Genomic DNA, 22,450 nt, shown 5'->3' with positions numbered 1-22,450 from the left:
TGAAGCCACGGACAATAATGATACACACTTTAATTGTTATGTACAGTTCTTACATAGTAATTGCATTGCAGACTTTCTCATGAAAGTACAACTGCAATTACAAAAGTTTTTGCCTGATGACTGGAGGACAGTGTCAGCCTTTACAGCACTGAGTTCTTATCATAAGTGACCAACATCACAATCTCTTAGAAACACTTAAACAATTTTTTTAATCTTAATTTTTAATGACTATTTGTGAGAAAATGATGCCTATTCTACTTAATCATTCAATGTAAAAATATCCCTGCACTATTACAAATTATTTCATACTTTCCAGTCTTTTAGGCCATATTTTTCTCCTGGAAATAAACTTTATTATGTCACTAAGTATGAAACTTCTTTACACCAACATCCCGTTACAAAGTCCTGTTTCTGTCAGCAAATTCAAGACTTGATACCAAGTAATAGAATTCTGTTTTATTTCTATACTAGGCCAGTTTCCCTGAAATTCTACAGAAGTTACATCACCTTATAGCCTGCAATGTGTCCTATCTCACACATTCCGCTTGAAAGACGAACTTTTATTGTGTTAAAAAAAAATATAGTGTGTACAGTGATTTACATAGAATACTAATAGTAACCAGCAGACATTGACATACAAATTAGGGTGTTACCAATAACCAAAAGCATAAATAATTTTGAATAGTTTTTTATTAAATATTATTTGCATATAAAAAAGATCACAGTAATCACATAAAAAAGATTTGTGAATGGCAATTAAATACTACGGACATAATTGACCACAATAAACAACACAATAGCACCTGTGGGCTTACCCCTCTTGTAACAGTCATACCACAGGTAACTCTGTATTCACTACATTTTATATTCAAACGATACCCCAAAAATTTGCGTCACTGTTTCACTCAACACTCAGGTTCACTTTCCACATAGTTCACAATGAGGCACGTTTGGGGATTACTTACATTATCAGTCAGATCTTGCACTTCTTCTATTGTTACATGACTATGGGGGTACAAATTTCCTTAGTCACATTAATACAGAGTAACACAATTCAATAACTAGAGTATTTTTTTTTGTAAAAAATGGTTTTGTTGATAAAACTTGCATTGAACTGCATGAATACAGCACCTGATGCAGTATACAAACTGCAGCCAAGCCTGTAGTCTTTAAAAACTTTCTTATTATAACAAACGAATAAGATCTTAAGTACTTAATAAAAGCTACCATTGTGTTAACAACCTTCAGAACACAGGATACTGCAATTCTAGAAGTTTTGCATGAAAACATGCAAAATGCAATATTAAAAAATGGAGCTAACTTGCAACAAACAATTGGCACAGATACTATCCTGTTACAGCTCACTTACAAGTATATTATGTTCAGTGACATTGCTGTTCTGCTAGTTCTTATCCCCAGCAGCACAGGTCATATGCAAGGAAGCAATATCTTCTTTATCCATAATACAATTTATTCACTGATCTAATAGGAACTTCACAATAAAATCGGCAAGTAATTTCGACCACAGACAAAACCTACTGCATGCATATACTGCTTAACATAAATACTGAATTTTAAATTTGAATTTCAGTTATGTCAAAATTTGTTTTACCACTGGAATGACAGGGATAATAAGGATGTAGAAATTTCATAAAAAGGGCTGGTACAAAGTATCTTTCCTACTCTGAGTGATAATCTACAATTTTAGTCCAAAACTACTTTGATGCTCTATACAAAATACATTCATAAAAGGTATAGAACATAGATCTAAAAACTTTAATTTCAGAATATATAAAAAACTTCAACAGTGTCTGTTGGTCTCTCATTAAAATTAAGTTGTACTTTCAATCAGCCAATGTGATGTCACACACAGCATATTTCAACAAGCAGTATCTAAACCTCATTTTTGCACTCAGTATATGTTTACAAAACATTGTGTTCACATGTGAAACTTAAAAGTCAGCTACACTAGATCTGTTCAATGCTGCTCAATAAGTGATTGTTTCAGTTTCCACAGGTCGAGAGCATCATAATGGGAAGGTACAGTAATGAGAGCATCTTGCGTTGTGCGATCTGGAGAGCAATTCTGAAATGAAGAAAGGAATAGACATGTAATAATCTGCAAGTTACAACCCCACCAAAAACAATCAAGATCATTGCAACATACCATTTTCCACATATCTGCTCAGAAAATTATGTTGACTCTATGGCAATACTAATATTGCTTGGAATTATGATCTACAAAATATCTCTTTCCACACACACACACACACACACACACACACACACACACACACACATATCTCTCTGTCTGTCTGCCCCCCCCCCTTTTTTTTCTATGTGTCTAATAAAATTAGTATCAAAGGAGCACATAATTAAAAATCTCTGGAAATCAGTAATGTGAAAGACAGCCACTAGTACCTTGCACATTCAAGGGTATGGAAATGGAAGTGAAACTGCACAACAATCTATTTCCTCACCTTTGGCTGTTGTCTGTAGGTATCAACACATTCTACAGGCAACCTTGTACATTCCATTTTGTAGTGGTAGCCATCAGATGTCAACTTTATGACAGTGTGCAGTGGAACATTTATGTATGGAAGGTCCTCTGAAATACAAACATTTTCTCAGAATTGCAAACAACATGCAAAACAATTTTCATTTAAATACAAACCCAATATTAATTCTGTAAACACAAACATTTAAAAGTTGGCTGGTACTTTATGTGAAAAATATAGAATTGGTCACGCCATGGTCCAACAGATGATTCCTTACAATCATCAGAAAAATAACTATATATTAAGAAATTTATTTTGTTAATCCACAGATCAAAAAATAAAGTTTAAAATTTTTAGAAACATTTTATCCTAATTCTATTAGAAAATTGGCAGTTTATTTACTGGTGCCTGTTTCAGTGTTCTGATCATCATAGACTGCTTACTCCATGGGAATCTGCTGAAGCTGGCGAGGAGCAGGTGCCAGTCTAGGAGGCATATAATAACTTCTATATCCCTCCCACAGTGGTGCTTGCTCCTCACCAGATTCAGCAGACTCCCATGGAGTAAGTGGTCTGATGATGACCACAACAGTGGTTGAAACCAGTCAGCAATAAATAAACAAACATCTTCATGATGTTGGGATTTTCTTATGATATAAAAAATCAGTTTCTTTGTTTCTAGAAGTACTTCTGTCACAGTAGCATCACACAAAATATTTTAGTATATATACCTGGTTGCTTATTGAGAAAATATCCCAGTACACATCTTAGTACAGCCTGATGGCTGACAACTAATATGTTCTCACTGTGTTCCAACTCTAGCAAGATTGTCTCCAAACGATTCATTATATCGATATACGATTCACCCCAGGGATAGCGGTACCTAAGTTTATCTTGGTCACGCCATGCAAATTCCTGAGGGAACTTCTCTTGCATCTCTTCATAACTGAGACCTTCACAAACACCCTACAACAAAGACAGTACAAGCGTAAGATTTGTATACAATAAATGGACCTCTTACGTTAAAACTTTAGATTTTATATTCGCTCAGTGCATATTACTTACAGCATCCAATTCATTCAACTCTGAAAAGTGTTCCACAGGAGCTCCAATTCCCTGGACTGTTTGCTTTGTGCGCTTCAGTTCACTGGTCCACACCCTCAAGTTGGGGATATGGAGAGCATTGATATGTTGTGCCAAAGATTTGGCATATATTCGACCTCGTGGTGATAAATCTGCATCACCACCAATGCGACCTAATACATTATTCTCACTCTCTCCATGCTGCAATGTCACAATATGATACATGATTAGTGTTTCATCACACAGACTTGAATAGAAGAAAATAAGAAAATCGAGCACACTTATTTGATCTAAATATATTGTATAAAGAGCTGTAGGCCAGATCTTAAGACTTTTGGGACAGGCCCCTTTAATAGCACATCTGATGGAAAATATCATACTTACCCTTGAAAAGTAAAATGTTTTTGGAGCTGGCCTGAAATTTGAAAGAAACATCAGAACTTTAGCCTCAAGATGACCTGTGACCTTGTGGGTAGCAATTGACTCTCCTGAAATTAGAGCAGGGCACATTTAATTAAAATCCTTTATGCATGAAACTTTTATTTGAGTTCTCTAATCAACTGTAAGTTTCAGTAAGCATAATAACCAACTCACCATCATTGATGTACTTGATGAAACGGTATTGCGGCTCATGTTTTGAGCTCATAGGTTCATACTGTTCAACATAATGCTGTATTTTATGATTGAAATCATCCATAGCCTTTTCAGAATTCATATCTTTATAATCTGGGCTATTCTGTAATGTTTCCTAGTAATAAAAAATAGTATCAATTAATGCCACTGACCAACTGAAGCACCTCGTCAAATAAATCAGTACAGTGAAATATTTGAAAGTACTTACATTGACATTCCTTGAAAGAATGCCATTGTCATCACAAATACATTCAATAAACAAGCACCTATAGCCCATACGTTTCTCAAAATGGTCATGTACTTTCTGCCGCTGATAATGAGCTATGTGTGTCCCATCCAGGATCTGAAAAAAAGAAAGACGTATGAAAACTTTGCATCTTACCAATTTTTAAGAAAGAGAGTAAGACAAACAGTGGAAATTTTACTAATTTCTGAAACTCAAATGTAGCTTACTGTAATTGCATTTTATTTCTTTGGAGAAAATCTACAATAGTGTGATACAGTAGTAACAAACACTTTTTTTTTTACAATTGTGTATTGCAATGTTGAATCTGAGCATTCAAAATTTCACACCTGACTGTAAGATACTATTAATAATAATGCTGGACTAAGCAGCAGTATCTAGTGGCATGAACTGGCCCAATCTAATTTCACAAGAATTTCAGTGGAAAACAGCTCTGTGTGGGGCCCAGCTAGTTTCTCAAAGAGTACATTTTTAAAGACACTAAAATATGTACAAATCTTATTGTTCCAGAGGTTCAAGAAAAAGGTGCAATAGACAATGGGGCCAATGAAAATAGAATTATTTATAAATCAGGCTTTAAACAAAACACAGTTTTTTTAAAAGGAAAACTGGGGTTGTAAATGTGTATAAGAAGAAAAAAATTCAAAAGAGGTGTTTCGTAGTGGTTATGATAGTGGTGCTAATGGCTAAAAGAAAACTAGCACAAGAATACAAGACTGTATAATTACTCTTAACAAACTGTGATGCAAAAGCTGTTGTGGCATTTATCAACTAACTCAACTCATTTACTGATGACTGTGTGTTAAGTTCATTTAAAAGCCATTTCTTCCTTTCTTTCTTGCAGTTGACTAACAGTGATTCAGGAGCCTATGATATCTATTTTGTAGCCACCTAGCCCACAAAAAACACGTGCAAATCAACCAGTTTGTGCCTACAATATCTCTCTAGGAGCCAAGCATCCCACAAAAAACATATGCAAATCAATCAGTTTGTAAAGATCTAGAACTTTATTTAGAAACTAATTTCACTTCCTCCTTTCTCTGCACTGTAGTGTCTGCTTATTGACTCACCTTCGCAATAACTGTGACTGAATGCCTGTCTCAAACCTCCCTTTAACATATAGTTTATTAATACCGTGAGCTTAAAAAACTAAGTAAGTTCAGTGTTTGATATACCATTAATGACAAGGTCAACAGAGACTGAGTACAAGCCTAAAGTAAGTAAACATCGGGAATAAACTGTCCATGCTTTTCTAGAGAAGAAACATCTAGGTTTCACCTTAGGTGTTTGGAGAAACCACAAAACACCTACATGTGAAGGACCAGATAGGAATTGCAAATCATCTCTCCAACCCTAACTGTTCTCAAATTGCTATAGTAAAGAGGTAAAAAGTTTAATTTCCCTTGATAAGACAAAAGAACAGTGAATCAGTGACAACTAAATTTTCAGAATACCTTAACTCACAGCGGACTGAAAAGGGCAATTCATTCTCTGGGAAATGCTCACAAGGCACATATTTAACTCTTGTATCAAATTCCGCACAATTCATTCTTCTACTTAATAACAGTGGTCTGACATAATGCTTTCATTTAAATAGTGGCTACAAAAGTTTCCTTTCAGAATACAGCCACAATTATACAGAAGCTAGCAAGTTTATGAAAACTGACATTTTCTTGTTCATATCACAAAAAACGATGAGCCAATAGATTTGACCTTAGAGTGAAATAACACAGTTGCTGAACTTGCAGATCACCACAGAAAGGCAGTAACAATGTACGCCAGGAATTCAAGGCTAATTTTGTCTACGAGTGCATATGTACCTAAAGTACCTAAGCCAAATTACCACAGAACTCACCACGATGTTGCCACCACCTTTCAGCCAGTCGGTGGCATCATCCATGGCAAGCTGGGCACTCTTAGCCCGGATCTCCATTGCTTCTTTATTATCTGCTCGAAACAGATTGTGGTTGTCATACCGCTCCACCAGCTTACGTCGGTAATTGCTAACTGTAAAAACTGCAATAGCAGAAAAAAGAAAACACTCCTCAGAATGCAGAAAAATAGTCTGTTGTTACATGCAGCTCCACGTATATATGCATCTCACTTTACATGTGTCTTCTTTTCTTTGTGTGGTTGCTCATAGCAAATACTGTAGTTCATTATTTCTCAAAATTGTTTCTGTCTGATAGACTTGCAGGCTCTAACAAATGAGTTACAAAGCCTCTCAAGATAGTAAATAAATTAAATAAACCAAGAACAATTTTATATGGAGAAAACTGTGTTCAATTTGTACATGTGTGACATTTTAATATGGACAAAGACGAAAGCACAAGTTTAAAAAGAGCAGTTATTTATAACAAAAAAATCTATGTATGAAATGAAAGGTAGAAGGAAAGAATGGGGAGGTCTGTTGTTCATTAACATTACAGTCATTACAGTAGATGCTTGGGCTGATCAAGGATGTGTGAAGGAATCTGTCACAGTATTTGAGAAGGAACTTTCCCACCATTTGTCTGAAACGGTGTCAAGAAACAGTAACCAATATAAATATTGACAACTGAACAAGAATTTGAACTCTAGTTCTTCCAGAATCGCAATTCACCTAGCCTCCTTAATATTTCCTGAAAAGGTGAAATTAGCTAGACAGACACTAAAACAAAAATTCAGTAGTGTAGTCTTTCTTATTTATGGACAAACCCTAAAACAAATTATTTTCAGTAATGCAGCCTTTCTCATTTACAGAATTAATCACCATACAACAAATGTGTTGAAACATATTACAATTGCCTAAAGTCAAAATAAACAGTAATCACTACAATGTAGGATGAATATAACTTTGCGAAATGACTTAGTGAGAAACACTGTTTCTGCTTTCTCTAGTAAGTCAAATTTAAAGAGTGCCTTCAATATATTCAAGAATAATAATTGCACTTATAATTACACAAGGAGACAGTAAAATTTTAATTTTAAGACCAAAGGTTACTCCCCCCAGATAATAAATTCACACACACACACACACACACACACACACACACACACACACACACACACACAGGGTCTTCCTAGATCTTCCTATTGTTTCCAGTCTCTGGTTAACATAGAAGAAATTATGGATCCAAAATGTTGTTGAGGCAGTACTTTATTGTGCCAACTCCTGCAACCAGAAAGCATTTTTTTTTTTCTTTCTTTTCAATGTAGCTACTTGATAAACCTTACACATGCAGCCTGCCTGCAATAGTGCTGGTGAATGATATATTCCAACTGAGACTACAGAGTTAATTCCAAAGTGAATTTCAGTATCTAAAGGAAAAAAATACAAGAGGAAGCAAATGGGGGGGGGGGGGGGGGGCGCTAGAGTGTGATGGTGGCTCCCATTCCCACAAGGCTACATCTTGGTGACGGTGAGACTGATCTGTAGTGTACACCAATGCTTATGTTAGATTGGAGGGTGAAAATCGAGTTGTGTGTTGGCAAACCCAAATAATGAGAATACGATATAAAAGTTGTGATAACAGATTAGCAAACTGATCTGCAGCATAGACTGATGTCAACATTCATCCTTTATTCAATGGGCCCTTCAATACACAACTTAAAACTGCAAGGTAAATTAAAAAATGGTCTAATATGTGTTAAGCAAATATTGAAGATGTACTTTCGTGCATATTATGATCTTAATTATGAACAGTGCCCACTATGCGACTCTTACAAGGCAAGACTTCTTCATTCACAATACTTAATATGTCACAATTATTTTGCAGAAGCTCACCTTTTGACATTTCACCAGTCCATCGCAGATAGCGATCTAGCTTATGTGCTGTAGCTGACTTGGACCTTGCTGGCATTCCAACCATAACAACAACCAATCCCTTTGCTGAACGTGTGCTTGTGCCTGCAATAAATATACATGTGTAAGGTCTGGAATAAAAGCTATGTTAGGCTACAAAAGGTCTTGGTGATACAATGATAGACACACGCTAACTAATATTTATGGTGTACTGTGGAATCTTTGTAGATTAGAATATTTACTTCAAAATACCAAGGTTAATTATAAAGCATTTCACCGGTAAGTATCCCACCCAGAGCACATGGATCATCCCAAAAGCTAAAATTCCCCTTCCTCATGAGTTTTGAATGTGGCCTCCGTAAATTGTATTTTGCTGTTCACTTGACTGTACTGGTGTGGCACAACCAATTCAGATGTTGCTTTTTACAATAAGAATTAGTGAACGTCACCCAGGTTTCTTAGCACAAAAGTGGTCTCACCCGAGACATAATAATTATAAAGGCCTTTGTAAATAAACTTGGTAACTCACCGCGTTACCCCATCTTATACGTCGACTTACTGAAATAAACAGTATGTGCAAAAATAAATCTCATTACGAAAGGTAAATTTTTTCTTCCTAGCTGCTTACGTCTTCCAGAACTGTCAGTGTGAACAAGTTTAGTAAAAACTAGAAAAAGAAAATGGTGCGAGTTTCACAGCTAATTTCATTTATTACAAAATGTATGGTGTGTAAAATGGTTCACCGATAATTGTAGAAACTCAGGCTGTGTGTTTGTAATAAATTATGTTGCTAACCTTAAAGCATGTACTAATCTACAAATTTTTGTGTATTCATCACTTATGTATGCATCCAAAAATATACATTTAATCGACGACACCTACATGATGTGCATGATGTGCGCGATGTGTGGTTGATTAATAAGAAAAGTCACTGACGTATGGGATGTGTCACCCACCCCCTCCTCCTTGATGGAAGCGGTCTGTTCGTTACACCCTACACCGAAGTGTTTGCACCACTGTGCACCAGATAATTCATTGTCTTTTCGCAATCACAATGCCTTAAAGTGAATACTGATGTACACTGGTCAACTCACCTCTGGTGCCATTATTGGCCTCTTTCTGCGAAGCCTCCAGCACAGCCAGTTCGTCCTTCGACGGCATGGTTTGCGGTGGGCTCATACGCGTCGGAGCCATCTCTTCCTTTCTTCTGGTACCACTCTCAAGCAACTTTCCCACGTGCGACAGCAAAGAAACGAGGCCTGCCAGCACCACTAGCGTCCGCTTCACAGGCTCGTTCGTCTCCGTCGTAGAGATGATGCACGAGCAATCTGTAGGATAATCCAGCCGCTTCAATACGGCGTTCAACGACCTTCTACTAAATGAGTTGATTCTTCTCTTCTGAAAAGTGATCCGAAGAAGTATGCCTTATTGACTGCTGTAAGTCTGGCCTCATGCCAATACACGCTCTGTCTTTAGTGGCCAGTGTTGTTGCTGGCTGAATTCGAAAACTGGAACCTGGTGCCAGTAAAACACTACTCTCTTTCCTCACTATTCCCGCAGATGAGATGCAATTTATAACATCTCACGACAACGGAGAACAAAAAAGTCCACACTAACTAGTAAAATACTGTCCAGTTAGCCTTACAATCTATAAAACGATTGCCTTCTCAACTTCAAGTACTCGATATTCGCAACAACCACTTTCAACCCACTCGCTTAATATCATTATTTGAAACGGAAAAGAAAAAAGAAAACAGCACAAGTGCAGGGCTACACTATCTCTCCACTCGTACCTCTTGCTCTTCTCAGTCTCTTCTGGAAGCACAACAAACGCAGCTGCGGCTTTATCCTATCGATTCCCAGTCCCAGATGCGCGCGCATCCGATCGCATTGCGCATGCGCGATATGTAGCTGGGAGCCCATTCCGGTCAGGCTCTGTTGCCATGCTGCTGCGCCGGCCAATGCGAAGGCGGCTGCGGTTGCGAAGAGGGGCGAAAGATCAAAATCTGGTCAGTTGCCGGACGAGAATTGCATCCTCGCTTTAAAACAGCTACTTCATTTGTCTTGTAAACTGTCTGCAAGGGAACTGTACGGGCAGAAGCTATGTTACCCTTTCACACAAAATACTGGTTGCCTCCTTATTTTAATGTTGCAGTCCTCATTGCCTGGGAGATCTTATGTAACGGAGAGTAACTTAGAATTAAAGATAATACCTTTTTATTTAAGGAACGTTTCTAACACACCTTATACTACTAAATCCGTTGCCTCGAAACAGTTGCTCACGTATCTGACGACTGCGGAAGGTGTACCAAAGTGGCATTTATCTTTAATTCACGAAATACGACTCAAGATGGCCATCTTAAAGATCGCAGTAGACAAAGTGAGAACCAGTTTACCGAATAACGGGATAGAATTTCAGTATATAATGGCAGGGGCATTCTCTCGACAGGGAGTGAAATCAGATGTAAGCATGTTCTGGAGAGGCAGATGGGTATAAAACTAAAGAGAAACCGTTCGTTCTTGACTGTAGTATATTCATGGGAAGACAGCAATGATAGTCCTGCTTAGACAGCAGTGGCTTCTTTTCTTCTTAACAAAGATGACGGACCGCCCGTTGTAGTCGAGGCAAGGCTGGCAACGAGTGTAGATTTATTGCCGTGAGTGTTTTTAATTCAGTATCACACCGTTCACCGATTCGTACTAAAGGAAATGCATTCGTACGCAATTTGTAACCAATCTTCCGATAGGACTGAAAATTTCTGAACGGGTAGAATGTAGCTCGTTATTCTGTACAAAGAATGATCAGCACTCAGAAGTAATATGCGATGTGCTCCACAAAACAGTTGTAGAACTATTGTCATTCATGTTGTTCAAAATGGCTCTGAGCACCATGGGACTTAACTTCTGAGGTCATCAGTCCCCTAGAACTTGGAACTACTTTAACCTAACTAACCTGAGGACATCACACACATCCATGCCCGAGGCAGGATTCGAACCTGCGACCGTAGCGGTCTCGCAGTTCCAGACTGAAGCGCCTAGAACCGCTCGACCACTTCGGCCGGCCAATTCATGTTGTACTTATGGACTTAGTAGATAGTGTTAGTCTCACACTTTTCGCAGAAGATACTGTTATCTGTAAGAAGTCTGTCATTTGCTTTTGCCCTTATAATTTTTTTGGTACGCACAACGTTATCCTGGATAGACAGTCTTCCACAGCCGTAGATGTCATTAAGGCGTTTCTCCGGGAATATAATACGACCATTACAGTTCTTTTTATATATTAAGGAATTAACAGAGGGTATTATATATTAAGGAATTAACAGAGGGTATTGGTTACAAACTCTGGTGTTGGGATAAACCCTGATTTCAGCTAAATTATAACAAAAATCAAAAAGCGCTTATTACCAACCGAACATATTTACGTATTTTCCATATCAACGCTGCCCGATCCTACATTCAAAATCACATACTTTCAAGATATTCGAAGGGAACCAAAACCAACGAGGATTTGCTTGCAATTGTTTTAACGACTGTCAGTGAGGATAGGCAAAACTCGATAAATTACAAAAAAAACAGAGAAACCTAATTTGGTTATGGAGTGGACCTTTTATAATACGACCAGAAAAGAGCAATTTGCGGACTGGAACAGGAGCGGACTTAGCATCACAGAGCAGTTATCACCAGATAGGTAGGCTTCTAGTTATTAAATAAGATCCATTACATGTATGGAACCGCATCATCGGTACTACCTACCCAAATCTACAAAAAGAAATTCACTTAAATATTTGAGCTGAAAAATTGTTCTCTAAAGCAGGATGTGGTCTTTGACAAGAACGCAATAGACAGAAGGAAAAAATTCTCTCAAAAATGTTATTTTTATAGTCTGTAGAGAAAACGTTGCTGGATATGCACTATTAATTATTGCAGCATTTATTGACTAATAAATATTGTATTTGTATGTAGTTTTTTTACATCATTCTATAAATTCATCATTTGTCATCGATGTCGATGATAAAATCGAAATCAGCATCGAAGATGTGGTCAAAAGAGTGTAAAAGAAGTAGTTCTGTGGCACTGTTCGGGTCCGCACCAGAGGTTTTTCGTGAAAACGTCGAGATAAAATTATAACAAATGTTTGCTATTATTATGACTGTTTTCTGTATTGCCTTTCAAGACCCCTGTACATTATACGTATGTTTGGACTGTCGCTCGGTGCTACGTAATCCGCTTTGCGCCGCTTATCATTTGCTTTTCGACGCTGCCGTAGCTTTCGCATTTGCTCGGCCCTGGTCTTTTTAGGCTTTTCGGCTTGCTTTCGATGCAAGCTTTCCTCAGATTGCGTTTTCTATAGTTTCAAGTATATTTAGAGCCATATGAGACAATGTCATTAATTATTTTGTAATTTACAATTTAATACCGATGTTCACTTATATTTCCGGGGAATATTTTTATTGTCCTAATAGTGCTCCGCAAGCTCTTCGCACTGACACACGACTCGATGTCCAAGATAAACACGTTTCCACGCTGCGCCAGTTCATGACTTTACAAAAAGCTAATTCGCTACGATCATGCGCATGCGTCTACGGTGATATGATGACGTCACATACAAAACTAATATTGCCCGGCAAAAGGGTACAGACAATATCTATCCGTTGTGGGCTCAAGCTGTGTTTACGCATTGTATCTCGCAGCTGTCAGCCCTTCGCGAAGCTGATGTCCTGGACCACACCGAGCGCTCGTTGGAAAGCTGCGCGTGACACGTGCAGCCGGCCTTAAGGTCAGACCACACTCTCGCTTCACAGCGGTATGGTTCGTCAGCCTCTACAGGTTTGGTGCCCATTCTCGCATGCAACGGTCTGGCAGCCGCATATAGCCAGGTTCACACACGCAACTAACGTGGCGCCACAGCTTGTGGCTTTCTTTAAGCCGGGTTCACACAGGCAACAAAAGTATCGCCACTGCTAATGGCGAACTGCAGTTGATTTGTAGTTGCATGTGTGAACTCCTAGTTTTCGGTGGCGCCATTTAAGAAGCGCAACTTTTGTCACGCCACAAAAAGTTGAACTTGGTTCTACTTTGTTGCGCCATTTTGCCTTCTCCACAATCGAATAACGTCATTCGATTGCTACCTCGCGGCTGGATTCAAACCTTTCTAGTGCGTATTCGTTCGCAGATAGTGCTTTTGTTTGTGCGTTTGCTATTAAATGTCGAAAACGTTGTCAACAGCGACAATTATGAGATTCTTGGAGTTGTATCAAGAACGAGAATGCCTTTGGAACCACAAAAGCGAATCATACAAAGACAGAAATTTGAGAGACGCTGCATTAATTGAAATAGTAAACAGTATGCGTGAATATGTACCTGGAATTGATGTATGATTAGCTCATTCCATAAATAATGAAGGCTAGGGATCTGTAGTTCATAAAGACATCTGAAATACTGAGAGTATATTTACTGTTAATTGCTGCATATTTCCAACACTGGAGTTAAAGCTCTGGCTAGTGAATCTGTGAAATATCTAAAGCAATGTTTCTGTGAGTTGGTTGTAAAAAGATTTCAGCTACACAAAGACAAAATACTGAAGTAGTATATACTGCTACTTAACGAGTGCAGAAAATTTCAATTCGGTGAAAAATCAATTTACTTTCACTGTTGGGAACAGCAAAAAGAGTTATGTTTTATCACTTACCTTCAAATGAGACTTAAGGGCATCGCAAATAGCATCCAGCTCTTCGCACAAGAATACTGAAATAGTATTTTTCGGGGCACGGTAGGTGTACTGGAGAGATGACATGGAATCACCATTTGCCAAATATCGGAGAGTTACTTGAAGTTTCACACGAGCAGGGATTGCATCTCTCATGTGTGTATCTGATCTTTGAATAGAGCTTGATACACAGCTCAACAAGTACTTGAAATTCGTCTTCGACATCCAAAAATGGTTTACGAATGAATTTTCATCTTCGAATGTTAATTCTTTTATGAGCGTATTTGTTGCTCCCATATAATGTCTGCGCGATATCCGCTTACGGATCCATTTGCGTTTCCGTTTCTTTGTTGTTAACTCTTCGCTCAGTTCTAATGCCACAATTTGCGCTGCAACATTAACACAGGCCCGAATCATTTCAGCTGAGACAGGTGACGCCATTTTGCAAACTGCGCAATTACGAAGAATTTGTGGCGTCCTATGTGAACGGTAGCTCGCAGCGCCACTCCAGAATGACTTGACTTGTGGCGATACTTTCGTTGCTTGTGTGAACCCGGCTTTAGGCCCCTTTCACACAGGAGGCTGTGTTACCAGCTGCAGAGAGGTGAAGCGATTCGCGTTTCATTGGCCCTTATGCGTTCTTTCACACGAGAGACTCAGAGCTTCGACTTCGGCTCACAGAGCCGCAGTGTAGCTTGTCAAAGAATCACCTGCAGGTCGCTTTACACGGAGCCTTATGGGAGCTTTCACACGGGATACAGTGAGTCGCTCGTCGCCGTCCGCACACAGTTCCGGTACACATCGATGACTCAGCGGCTCTATTCTTTCTGTCCATTGACGAGTGTAGATCACTAGTAAAGGTCTGCGTGAGTGTCTAAAGCCATCGAGAAAACAGTGAGTGTGTTCGACGTAGAGAGTTTCATTGCGGAAGTGCAACGTAGGCTAGTGCTGTGGGACTGTTCCATACCGGATAATTCGAACGAAGTAAAAAAAAATAGTCCGAAGCTTGGAACGAGATCTGTAGAATGTATGCAAGGATTTTGACACCTTGCCGCCACAGGAGAAGAAAATCATAGGTAAGAAAGTGTAAATGTTTTTATCAATCTGTAATTAGGTATTTTCTGTACAAACATACGAAACTGACACATCTTAATGCACTTCGTTTGTGCTAAATGACAACACATCACAATTATCTTCCTCAACACCTACAGTGTGGCCGAGCGGTTCTAGGCGCTTCAGTCTGGAACCGCACGACCGCTACGGTCGCAGGTTCGAATCCTACCTTGGGCATGGATGTGTATGATGTCCTTAGGTTAGTTTGGTTTAAGTAGTTCTAAGTTTTAGGCGATTGATGACCTCAGATGTAAAGTCCCATAGTGCTCAGAGCCATTTGAATCATTTGAACTTACATAACGCTTATATTCGAGAATACTGTCATTCGCATTCTCCAGTTCTGCTGGCGAAATAGTCTGCAGAGTTATTGCGAATACTTTTCACTGCAATCGATCTACAGTTAGTAATTGAGCCACATTCTGTATCTTTAAAACCATCACACTGCAAACTATCTTCAAATTTTATTCCGTCACTGGTGTGGACAAAATTGTGAAGCACAACGCAACACTTTATAATGTCTAGCGTGGGCTAGGTAAATCGAATGTTTTATTTATAATTTTGTTTCCGAAACTCGAGTTCACGATGAGAGAAAGAGTCAGAACTTTTTCCGTACCCTCCAATGTCAACAGCAGTGAAGCAATGGTTATGATCGCAAACAGCTAGAAGTACGATTGAAGAATAATGTTTGTAATTTTAAAATATTGAGCCACTGCCTTGTGATGAATAATTCTAACATGCTTTCCATCTAATGTGCCAACGCAGTTCGGGAAATCTGGTACTTTGAAAAATTCGACATCTGTTGCTTTCCACATTTCCTTGTTCCGCATTGGCATTGGCATAGTGTGATCCCATATCTTCCTGCATACATCCTGTATTATTTCAAACAAGACTGAAATTCCAGTTCGAAAAATGTAATACAGATCAGTAAGGGATGCACCAGATGCCATGTACACGTAAGAAGAATAAGTTTACATAAATAAACTAATAACAAATATCATATTTTTGGCGAATTATGTACAAAAGAACTAGGAGAATCTGAGGTTATCGTACGTGAGCGATATTAAAAGATCTCGAGAAGTAATGAGTGGTTCTGCAGCAACTGAAAAAACTAAATATATTTATTCTGACCTCCTGTCATTTTTGCCACCTGTTATTCAACACAGAATGTAAATAAACAAAATATATGCTGCGCGTGTATTATCTTATTCTGTATAATTGATCGCATTCAAATTGCTTTCATTTTAATGCTGTCACATACATAATTATTTCCAGAACATTCTCTAATTTATGTGAAGAAGATGACAATTAGAAATGACGAATCTGAAGATGATAGCGACGAATTTCGAGCTAGTATTAGTGAAGGAGAACGGATCCATTCAAAAATAAGAAGAATTACAAAGGTCCAAAATCAGACAGAAAAATTGTGTAATGTTTTACACCGAAGCGTTGAAAGTAGAAAAGAGAACTGGACAACATCGTCTGATCAGGATAAACTTTTTTATTATCTTTGGTAACGTCTTGGCAGGTATTCCAGAACACGGCAAGGTTCGGGCAAAATGTGAAATAATACGAGTGATTTCTAAATATAAGCTACAGGCTTTTACGATTGTCCATGAGCCAGGTCATGCAAACTTCGCAGCACACATGGCACAACAATGTGATGTTCCACCAGTTGCTTTTCATCCATTCTAGCAATTTTCCTCAAATGCCTTTGAAGTAAGTCACCCAAACTCACTCCCCCCCCCCCCCCCCCTACAACCTCAGTCATTTTAAATAGCGCTTACACACAACGTTCCTCTCAGCACATTTTTCAAAGTAAGATATCCCGAACCGCGTTGGCGCAATAGATGGAAAGCATGTGAGAATTATTCGTCCACAAGACCACGTTTTATAACTACAAATATTATTTTTCAATCGTACTTCTAGCGGTTTGCGATTATAACTATTGCTTCGCTGATGTTGGCACTGGAGGGTACGGAAAAAGTTCTGGCTCTTCTCTCTTCATGAACTCGACTTTCGGAAACAAAATTATAAATAAAACATTTGAGTTACCTGGCCCACGCTCATTGCCAGGGACCACAAAGCCAGATATGCCATTTGTGATTGTTGCAGATGAACTATTCGGATTGTCCATGAATGTAATGCGTCGTTTTGCTTGAAGATCTCCGTCTTTGGAAAACAGAGTCTGTAACTGCCGTCTGTCTAGAGAAAGACATCTTATTGAAAGTATATTTGGAATATTATCGAATAAGTGGCGAATTTTTCACCGTCTATTGAATGTCTCCCTAGAGTTTGCAGAGGAAATTATAAACTGCCTGCGTTGTGCTTCACAATTTTGTGTGCACCAGAGAAGGAATAAAATTTGAAGATAGTTTTCAGTGTGATGGTTTTAAAGATGCAGAATGTGGCTCAGTTACTAACTGCAGATCGATTGCAGTGAAAAGTATTCATAATAACTCTGCAGACTACTTCGTCAGCAGTACTGGAGAATGCGAATGACAGTATTCTCGAATATAAGCGTTATATAAATATTGAGGAAGATAACTGTGATGTGCTGTCAGTTAACACAAAATGAACTGCAATACGATGTAGCCGTTTCGTATGTTTGTACAGAAAATACCTAATTACAGATTAATAAAAATATTTACACTTACTTACCTATGATTTTCTTCTTCTGTGGCGGCAAGGTGTCAGAATCCTTGTTATACTTTCTGCAGATCTCGTTCCAAGCTTCGGACTTTTTTACTTTGTTCGAATAATCAGGTGTGGAACAGTCCCACAGCACTGGTCTACACGTTGCACTTCCGCAAATGAAACTCTCTACGTCGAACACACTCACTGTTTTCTCCACGGTTTTAGACACTCACGCAGACGTTTGCATGCGGACGGCGACGAGCGACTCACTGTATCCCGTGTGAAAGCTCCCATAAGGCTCCGTGTAAAGCGACCTGCAGGTGATTCTTTGACAAGCTACACTGCGGCTCTGTGAGCCGGAGTCGGAGCTCTGAGTCTCTCGTGTGAAAGAACGCGTAAGGGCCAATGAAACGCGAATCGTTTCAGCTCTCTGCAACTGGATGCACGGCCTCCAGTGAGGAAGGAGCCTTAGTGGCAACGTGAGCTAGCGTTCACACAGGACGCCACAAATTCTTCGTAGTTGCACAGCTTTCAATATGGCGTCAGTTGAAGTCATATACACGGGTATGCATGTTACTGTGTAGGTTACGGCATTAGAGCTATGGCAAGAGGAAGACGAAACCCAAGTGTTGGATCCGAAAACAGATTTCACACAGGGATAAATCAGGGGCTATAAAAGCATTTATAAAAGGAATAACTCTCGGAAACGAAAACGCTTTCTGCAGTGGAAAACCAACAACAGCTGGTATGTAAATATCATATATAGACACACAACTCCTCCACGGTCTTAGAAACTTATTGTATTCATTGATATAGGCATTTCGAATAACTAATTTTTAGTTTAATAGCTGCCACATCACACACGGGAGCTATTTCTTGCATATAACACACAATTTACACAATGCTTGGTTTCAGAAACCACGAAGTTTATACACCTAGACTTTTAAGTTACATATATTAAGTTTATTCATTTATTCATCCAAAAATCTTTTAAGATTATGGGATACATCATTGGTTTGCAAATATTACCCCCCCTTCCCCCCCCCCCCACACACACACACATACACACTGCTGCAGAAAATCAAACTTAAGTTGCTGTTCTTGTAGTTCCAGAAGCTGATACAGTGTACCTGCCAACCACTGTTTACTTTTTTCAGTAATAAAATAAAACCATACTGAAATCGAATGGAGTAGGGCAGCAATTAGTCCTCGATAACTGCGATAGAATGCTCGTGTTTCGAACTGCCACCAGGGAGTAGTGGTGGAAGGAAATTGGCGCAACAAAGTACAACCAAGTTGAACTTATGTGGACTGATAAAAGTTGCGTCTCTTACGTTGCTCCCTTAAAAACTGAGACTCCACACATGCAACTGCAGTATGCCACTAGCTGTGGCGACACTTTTTTGCGTGTGTGAACCCGGATTATGATCAAAGGGCGAGAGAGCTGTGCTGGCAACTGTCCGTCCTGATTTAGCTTTTCCATGATTTTCCTAAATCGCTCCAGGCAAATCCTGGATGGTTTTTCTGAAAGAGCTCGGCCCACTTACTCCTCCATCTTTGAATCAATCCTACGTTGTGTTCGGTCTCTAATGAGATCGTTGTTGGTGGGACATTAAACCGCGATCTTCCCTCGTTTCTTCGCATTCGTTTCCGCCCCATATATATCCCTATATATCCCCACTCATCTGCGCTCCGCTTATATGCTATCTGCGGTGGACAGTGGTCATACTGTTTTGGCTCGTAAGTGTATTTCATAAGAGTCTACAGTAGAGGCATGTCATCGATGCTGAACGGTAGTGTTGTGGGTCACTTATGTTACCCTTCTTGCAGACAGATGTGACCTGTGATTTCTTCAGTCACTGGCCACAGTTTTGGCTCCGAGTGATCTACAGTATATTATGACTGAAATAGGAACTAACTCATCTGAAAAATCTGAATCGAATCTAGCAGACAATATCTGTACTTTCCATTGTTACTTATGTCTTATGTTCAGTGCTTTTTTTCTAAAAAAAAGTTTGAGGGTACTCCGACATTGGATATAATGCAGCGAAAATTACTTATAACTCAAGCATGGGATACCATCCGTCTGCTTTTAGCCATGACATAATTAAAAAAAAAAAAAAAAAAAAAAAAAAAAAAAAAAAAAAACTGGTATCGGACTCTTCAGTTGACTTTCAGCTCAAAGGAAGCACGCGATACTTAGAAACACCCAGACATACAAGAGAATGTGTTATCGAACAAAACTGTTTATATCACCTCAAATGAAGCATGCGATTTCCACCAACCCCTGAACAATTAAAGAAAATTGTATCGTACACTTCAATTGACCTATAATACACCTCAAATGAAACAGTTGAGTCCAATCAACCCTCCGACATACAAAACAATACGAGAAAATATTACCGAACACATATTTTAACCTATAAAACACCACTAAAAGACACAATACAACAAAAACCATTCACATCTATCATCAACAACAACAGAAACTACACTACAAAAATCTTTTGTAACCTTGCTTGGCTCCCGAAATGGCATAGATAATGGGTGGTATCCCGTGCTTCAACTGACCCAATTTTTAATACAGCTGAAAATTTATTTAACCTTCATTAATAGCATGTCAATGACATCGCTTTTCCCACCAAAAACTGCACTGGTATCGTTCATGTTGCAATTATCAAAACGAAAAAATGAAATATAAAATCTACGTCCGCGAAATAAATCTTTGGCACTCTTCCAACTTCTCAACATCGCAGAAAAAATTACTTTGTTGACGAAAAAGTTAAGGGGTACGCATCCCCCTGCGTTCCCCCAGAAAAACAACACTGCTTATGTTACCAGTTGTTTCCATATAGCTATACGAAGCATTCAGAATGTATTAAGGGCAATCAAAAAGTTTACATTTGAGGGCATTGCTGCAGCATACATGCAACCTAGTGCGACTGCGATGCGAGTATGTAAGCACCGATATGTAGGCAGGGTATTAGTGTGGCATTCGTGTCTTCAGGACGTAAGTGCGGTAAGTGATGTGCGGAAACGTGAACTATAGTGACGTTATTACCAAATGCGTCCAAACAGGACCAATGTGCTGCTATCCTTTTCTTGGCTATCGAAAGACGAACATCGGCAGACGTCCTTCGAAGAATGAACAATGCGTATGGGGCAGCATGTCTATCAAAAACAGCCGTTGTGGAATGGTGCGCCAAGTTCCATACTGGTCGCGATTCGATACTAGCTACTGGTCGGTCAGGAAAGCTAGCCCGATTTTTTGCAGAAGTTATGCCAACTGATGTGGAGCAATCGAGCTCCCACCCTATAGTCCTGATCTCTCCTCAGGCGATTATTACGCCTTCGGTACCTTAATAAAGCCTTCAAGGGTCAACAATTCCGGTCGGACGAGAATCGCAGCGGGCAGTTACGGACTTCTTCGTGCAGCAGGACACCGTGTTTTACCAAACGGCCATCTTGAACCTTGTGCGTCGGTGGGACGATTGTCTGAATGCTCACGGCAACTTTGCCCTTATTGGGATACCTGTTTTGGACTGTGAGGCATTTGAACTGAAATTTGTGGATCGCCCTATATAAATTGGGCAACGGGGATGGCAACGGCCTTGCCGCCGTGGATACACCGGTTCCCGTCAGATCACCGAAGTTAAGCGCTGTCGGGCGTGGCCGGCACTTGGATGGGTGACCATCCGGGCCGCCATGAGCTGTTGCCATTTTTCGGGGTGCACTCAGCTTCGTGATGCCAACTGAGGAGCTACTCGACCGCCTAGTAGCGGCTCCGGCCAGAGAAAACCATCAGAACGACCGGGAGAGCGGTGTGCCGACCACACGCCCCTCCTATCCGCATCCTCATTGAGGATGACACGGCAGTCGGATGGTCCCGATGGGCCACTTGTGGCCTGAAGACGGAGTGCTTTTTGCTGTGCTATATAAATTAATGAAAAGCATATTACTGGCGAAAAACTTAATTATGTTAAAAAACCAATAATGCATGAGCATGTGGCGCAATAATACAAACAAGATAGACGTCAAGTCGAATTATGAGCAACACAGCAGGAATAAATTAATATTGCTACAGATACAGAGTATCTAGGACGTCGAAAGTGCTGTCACTAAAGAAACTTTATGGACATCTGAAAGAATTCAATGAGGGCTTCCAAAGTCAGCGAATTTCTGTGTGGGAACAGAGAATTACAGAATGCATTAGTTGACTCTTTTTTCATTTCACTCAAAGGTGTAGAACGGGCTGTTCGAGACAGGGGCCATTGCTTTCACCCAACTACCTGCCGAGCTGATAATAATGCGGAGGGATTCCCAATTTGGAATACCAGAGCCGGCATTTGTTTTACATCGAAGATAAACTACCAGAAAACCTTGGTAGGAACCGGACGGCTGGAACTAATTTAATTTATACCCAGATAAAAATGAGAGAGAGTTAAAAAGAGATTGAGAGAGGGTGGGAGGCATGTTTGGAGAGTCGGTGTCAGGATTATGAAGGCAGTGCATAATAGAGCCAACCCTCGTCGTAGGGAGCAAATGGCACTGCACTGGAGCAGTCTTCCAGATACGACCAGATGCCGAACACAAATCAGTGCGATTACACTACAGTACGTACAGACGTTTCAGATGTCTGCTACAGAATATGTGCCCTACCGGTAGGCAGCAGTTTGTCAGACATCGATAAAAATACAGACATTTCACATACAGATTGTATACAAGTCTTAGGTACTGAGATATTAAAACTCCTTG

The 22,450-nt window shown here is 39.5% G+C and overlaps 1 protein-coding gene and 1 pseudogene across 1 annotated transcript; one reads left to right on the top strand and one right to left on the bottom strand.

The window, feature by feature from the left end:
* Window positions 1-672: 672 nt before the first annotated feature.
* LOC126236465 (6-phosphofructo-2-kinase/fructose-2,6-bisphosphatase-like) lies at window positions 673-10,061 on the bottom strand. The gene is made up of 10 exons (XM_049945784.1): window positions 9,336-10,061; window positions 8,224-8,346; window positions 6,313-6,473; window positions 4,422-4,556; window positions 4,175-4,328; window positions 3,965-4,068; window positions 3,563-3,781; window positions 3,229-3,463; window positions 2,481-2,608; window positions 673-2,086 (listed from the first exon to the last, which is right to left on the bottom strand). Exons 1-10 carry the CDS (start codon window positions 9,433-9,435, stop codon window positions 1,979-1,981), a joined length of 1,467 nt encoding a protein of 488 aa, XP_049801741.1. The 5' UTR covers window positions 9,436-10,061; the 3' UTR covers window positions 673-1,978.
* An 11,235-nt stretch (window positions 10,062-21,296) lies between these two features.
* Window positions 21,297-21,414, top strand: LOC126238470 (5S ribosomal RNA; annotated as a pseudogene).
* Window positions 21,415-22,450: the final 1,036 nt, after the last annotated feature.

This window comes from Schistocerca nitens, chromosome 2 (assembly GCF_023898315.1).
Source record: "Schistocerca nitens isolate TAMUIC-IGC-003100 chromosome 2, iqSchNite1.1, whole genome shotgun sequence".
Classification (NCBI taxonomy): Eukaryota; Metazoa; Arthropoda; class Insecta; order Orthoptera; family Acrididae; genus Schistocerca; species Schistocerca nitens.
Note: the sequence above shows the minus strand (reverse complement) of the source record. Positions and strands in the feature narration are given on the sequence as shown.